Below are 6000 nucleotides of genomic sequence, written 5' to 3'. Positions count from 1 at the left end.
CTTAACTAGTTCGTGCTGTGTAGTGTGTCATTGGTATATTTGTATTGATTACTATATGTACATTGAGAAGAGATCCAATTATGAACTGAGCTGTAGTCATAAAAAACTGCAGTGATCACATGAAAAAAGTAGAAGCAATGTATAGAACAACTTTTTCTGCATTATAAACCTTCCTATTATTGGGAGTACTTATGAACAATGGAACATATTTAATGCATGTTACCCATGATCCAGCTTTGTCTTAATCAGGATGTTTATTCACTGCTAGCATTTTAGACAAGAATGATCTACTGTCCTACTGGCCACATTTTTTATTTATTTATTTTTTTTACCAGCAAGCAAAATGGCAAATATAATTATAAAAACTGTGAAAAGGAAAAGAAAGTGCCCACACATTGAATCTTAGCTCTCCAAAAACAAAACAAAACAAAAAAAATCTGTTTTCACAGCTTTTAATGCTTTCCCCAGCACAATTAAGTACATACAAGAACTAAAGAATAAGAAAAAAAAGGCATTTTGCAGATTGGTTAAGCTATGTGGTGTGGATACAATTGCAAAAGTAGAAGATGGACTGATCTCTTAAAGGCATTTAAAGATGAAACACTTGTTAACATTTTAAGCAAGATTACTGTATTCTTTTTGTTTTGTACAATTTTAGAAGGAGAAAAGGAAAGGAGAACCATACAAAATATTGGGCAGCGCTTTTTGCCTCTGGTAACTTTTGCCACGGTCTCAGAGGTTAATCAGGGTGTTAGGGCTATGGCTTGATCACAGTCATCATTAGGAAAGCCCAGGTGATGCAAATTTCAAAGCTTAAGAAATACTCTGACTCCTCAAACTTTGTCCCAACAATGAACAGCCACAGGCTCCTCTAAGCAGCCGTCTAGCTTTCTGAAAATGAAAACTATTGCCCACAAAGCAGGAGAAGCCAATAAGAAGACAGCAAAGCATTTTTATGTGGCCGTTTCCTTAGTTTGTGCAGCAACACCTGCATAAATGTGACCTTCATGGAAGAGTCATCAGAAGAAAACTTTCATCTATCCTCATCACAAAATTCAAGGTCAGATGGTTGCAAAGGAACATCCATATAAGGCTGATGCATTTTTTAAGCGTGCAGAATTTCATGAAAAGAACATGTCTACAACTGTCAAGCACAAGGGTGCATGGATCATGTTTTGGGCTTGAGTTGCAGCCACTGGCATGGGGAACATTTCACTCTTAGTGGGAAGTTTTCAAGAACTAAGAGATTCCTGGCTGGCAAAAAAAAAAAAAAAGCTTTTACAAGCTGTGACACTTGCCAAAGGATAAAGTACCGACCATACAGGGTTCTCAAACATTTGCTTCTGGTCCCTTCCCATTTTTGTCATTTTAAAACTGTGAAAGATGGAACTAAAAAGTAACCATGCTGTATTTTTTTAAGAAAAGTGCAATCTTTTCTGTTTGGAAATCACAGTCCTATTGTGGGAGATTGAAACAACGCAAGTTTTTCAAAGTAATAGAAAAACAGTGCATAAATATAAGTAGATGTACACATATAGAAAGAACAATAAATGCTGATATTCCTTGTCATATTACAAATCCTTCGCAAAAGACATGAGTCAGAAAAACTGCTTAAAGAATGAGGCAGTATATATATTGACATAAATGTTCTGATTGGATGTTTCCTTTCCTGGCCTATAGACATTTATTGTGAGGAAGTCAACCAGCCTGCAGAGGAAAGTCATATCTCTACGCATGGACAAAGACTCTGCAGTCCCCGTCAAAGACTTCCCTGTCAAAGAGAGCCAGTACAGTAAGCATCTGGGAACCCCTACTTCATGTGTTTTTTCTGTGTTGCTTTCTTGAAATGCATGAATCTGGCAGGCAGGTTCTATGTCCTCATCCAGCAACACATTAGAAAGTGGAGTGATGTGAGCAGGTTATGGGAAATACACCCATACTTAGTGGTAAAATATGTCTGTGGCACCCCCATAGATGTTGCTCTGATTGTTCGCAACAAAAGAAATTGACTGAGGTCCTCAGATGGAATTCCCGGGACACTATAATAATGCAGCCTACATTTGGGACAAAGTTCTTGCAGTAGGAATTTGACAGTGGTTGTAGAAACCTGCAATTAACATGAAGGTCCAAATCATTATGACCCACATACAGTATACATACAGAATACTGTATAGCTGTTGTTTTTTCAATATAATGAATTGCATTTTGAGCCTGAGACGATTGATGGAGCGAAGGTGAAAGTAAGCAGACCGGGTGGTGTTATTAATGTGAGATTGGAAGGAGAGTGTACTGTCGAGGATGACACCCAGACTCTTAACCTGGGGGGAGGGGAAGACTAAGGAGCTGTCGATGGAGAGAGAGAAGGTGTCAACTTTAGATAGGGTGGATTTGGTGCCAATGAGTAGGAATTGAGTTTTATTGCTATTTAATTTTAGAAAGTTAGAGGTGAACCATGATTTTGTTTCAGAAAGGCAGGAGGTGAGGGAGGGGGGTGGGAGTGTGGAGTTTGGTTTGCAGGAGAGGTAGAGCTGGGTGTCATCCGCGAAGCAGTGGAAAGAAATGTTAAATTTACGGAAGATATGGCCAAGGGGGAGGAGGTAGATTATGAAGAGGAGGGGCCCCAGGGTTGTATGAACTGAGTGCGGTCTGTGAGGTAGGAATGGAACCATTGAAGGGGGGTGTGGATGATGCCAATTGAGGAGAGTCTACTGAGGAGGATGGGGTGTGAGATGGTGTCAAAGGCTGCACTCAGGTCAAGAAGGATGAGGATGGAGAGTGAACCGCTGTCAGCTGCAGTGAGGAGATCGTTGGTAATTTTGATAAGTGCAGTTTCTGTGCTGTGACGTGGACGGAAACCAGACTGGAAGGGTTCATACAAACTATTCAGAGTGAGATGTGCGTGGAGTTGGGAGGACACTATTTTTTCAAGAATTTTGGAGATGAAAGGTAAGTTGGAGATAGGGCGGAGATTATTGAAGTCGTTGGGATCTGAACCAGGTTTTTTCAGAACTGGCATGACAGCAGCAGTTTTGAAGGCAGAGGGGACAATACCGGCGGACAGTGAAGAGTGGATAATGGCAGAGATGAGGGGAAGCAGAGAGGAGAGGCAGGATTTGACCAGGGTTGTGGGGATAGGGTCCAGCAGGCATGTGGAGGGCTTAGATTTGCGGATGAGGTCGGATATTTCAGAGGCGCTTGGGAGTTGAAAGGAGGTAAAGGGTTGACTGTAGAGGAAGGGTTCAGGTGTGGAGAGAGAAGGAGGGTGGGAACAGAGGTGCTGGTGAATGGAGTTGATTTTATCATTGAAGAATAGCATCAATGAGTTACAGGTGTCAATAGAGTAAAGGTGGGGGGGTAAGGAGTGGGGAGGCTGGAGGATCTTGTTGAGTAGTGAAAAAAGTGATTTGGTGTTTCCTTCGTTGGATGTGATGAGACCAGAGTAATAAGCAGATTTACTGTGTGCAATGGAGTCTTTGTAATGAAGAATGTGGGTTTTGTACATGTTTATGTGTATTGGTAGTCCAGTTTTTTTATAGAGCCGTTCCAGTTGGCGTCCTTTGGTTTTCATTGTCCGGAGTTCAGGAGTGTACCAGGGAGCAGATGATGAAAAGGAAACAGACCGAGTTTTCAGTCTGTTAAAATCTGGCTCTTTCAACATTCCCTGTATTGTTTATACTCTTCAGTTTATATATGCTGCCACTTGATTCCATCATACAGAAGCACAACAGCTCTTAGCTTTCATATGCTGATTCATATGCACAAATGTATTTTTCACTTTGACTCTAATCTGATATTGCTGTCTCTGAAACCTAGTGAGCAGGGAAGAAATTTAGGATCATGGATTTGGAACTCCTCTTCACAAGCCACTTTACAACTATAATGTGGACAGCAATTACCACCTATAAAATATTTCCAAACTTTTATCAATCTTGTTTCAGTCAAACGCTGAAAAACTGGTCCATTCATCTCTTCAAGGCTATTACTCTAATGCCCTCCTAGTGGGAATTCCCGCAAAGACTGTGGAATGGCTCCAGCTCATTCAAAGTGCAGCCAGAGTACTCACTGGTACAAAACAAAACATATTACTCAAATATGTAGATCAATTTGCTGTCTTCAAATGAAACACAGAACTGATTTCAAATCTTGCTTACAGTCTACAAATCACGTAATGGTTTAACTCCTAAGTACATCTGTGACCTGCTCACTGCTTACAAACTCTCTTAAACTCTGATCTGGAGTTCTGGAGAATTCTCTTAATTATACTCATGATCAGAAGTAAATCTGGTGAGAGTGTGTTCAGTTATTGTGGGCCCACTCTTTGGAACAAACTGCCTGCTGAGCCCAAGTCAGCCTGGCCCAGCCTGGAACTCAGCTGCACCTAGAGACTCATAGAGTGTGCTGAAGGCAACTTTAAATAAATAACTTCATGAAAGAAGCCTGCTCAACTTCTGTGTCCTAACCCACCAAATGTTCTTTTTGGGGCTATAGATTAATACAGATGTTAAAGTGTCCTCCTCTTAGTCTCCTGTTTTTCTCATTACATCTTACCCTTGTTCACTTCTTTATCTGGTATATATTGGGCCTCATTCAGACATTTATTGCCATTGCTATATTTGTTGCATTTATTCATTTTTTGTTAGTAGTTTGTTGAATGAAGTTGTGCCTTGTATTCTGTATCTTACTTTTTTGACTTCTTTCAGGCACTTCACATATGCTGATTCCCTTGTCTTCATTCTACCTGAATTCAAGTTCATTTGTCCCCAAAGTTAATTTGTGTATTAGACACTCTTCCTGATCACAAGAAGACTTGACATTATTAGTATTAGGTTTCCGAGTATACACGTTTGAGTATACACATCCATATATAAGTCCAAATGTGTCCAAAGCAATATGTGAACAGGGGCAGACTAGAAGAGGTAAGAACCAGCCTAGAACAGCAGACCAGCAGGTGTCCTGAGTGCAGACAGAACAGGTGGTGACATACAGTTGCAATCAAAATTATTCAGCCCCCATTGAATATTAGGCTTATTAGCAAAATGTACAATTTTTCAGCTGTTTGCAATAAACAGAGTAGACAAGAACAGTTGAAATAGTTTAATTAAACTAATATTACCATTGTTTTTATCCAAATTCAATGCAAAATGCTTCTTTTAATCACTACTTCAGTCTCAAAATTATTCAACCCCCTGTCTGCAACTAATCAAAATTACCCATACCCCTGTTTCAAGCACACTTAGTGCAACTAATCAAGAGCTTCATTATTTCAGGTGTGCTTGAGATAGAACACGCTAGGAGCTTGTTGAGAGTGACGTTTGATTGCATGTTAGAACTATGTCAAAAGTCAAGTCAAAAGAATTGAAGTTCAGAGAAGAGATCATTGCCTTGCACAAACAAGGAAAGGGTTACAAAAAGATAGCAGAAGCTCTGAATATTCCTAGAGATACAGATGTAAGCATAGATTGCAAGTTCAACGTTAAAGGAACAGTGGCTACACTACCTGGATGTGGCAGAAAGAGGAAACTATCAACAAATACCGCCAGATTCCTGACGATTCCTGTAGCAAGACTTGGTGGCAGCAGGCACTGAGCTTTCATTTTGCACAGTAAGGTGCATAATAAACTCTGAAGGGTTCCATGCCTGGACTCCAGATGTACACCACTACTGACCCAAAAGCACAAGAAAAGTCTGCTCCAGTATGCTCAAAACCATATTAATAAGCCACAGAAGCTTTGGAATTTTATTCTGTATAGTGATGAAACAAAACTGGATCTTTTCAAGCCTATGGAACAGCGGTATGTCTGGAGGAAGAAGAATGAAGCATATGCTGAAAAGAACGCCCTGCCTACAGTGAAGCATGGCAGTGGCACAGTGATGCTCTGGGGCCGCTTTGCTGCTTCTGGCACTGGAAACCTGCAGCGTGTGGAGGGCATGATGGATTCAGTCAAGTATCAGGAAATCTTAGGAAAAAACATCATGCCGTCTGCTGTGAGCAAGCTGAAG

General features: G+C 40.5%; 1 protein-coding gene across 1 annotated transcript in view; it reads left to right on the top strand.

The window, feature by feature from the left end:
• Positions 1 to 6000, top strand: part of LOC139341475 (ras and Rab interactor 2-like) — an 80818-nt gene that overhangs the window by 28242 nt on the left and 46576 nt on the right. The window contains exon 5 of the mRNA XM_070978025.1: positions 1681 to 1792. Within this exon, the coding sequence (XP_070834126.1) occupies positions 1681 to 1792 (112 nt within the window). The remainder of the gene's footprint in view (positions 1 to 1680; positions 1793 to 6000) is intronic.

Source organism: Chaetodon trifascialis, chromosome 13, assembly GCF_039877785.1.
Source record: "Chaetodon trifascialis isolate fChaTrf1 chromosome 13, fChaTrf1.hap1, whole genome shotgun sequence".
NCBI classification, from domain to species: Eukaryota; Metazoa; Chordata; class Actinopteri; order Chaetodontiformes; family Chaetodontidae; genus Chaetodon; species Chaetodon trifascialis.
This window is presented reverse-complemented; position numbering and strand designations above follow the sequence as displayed.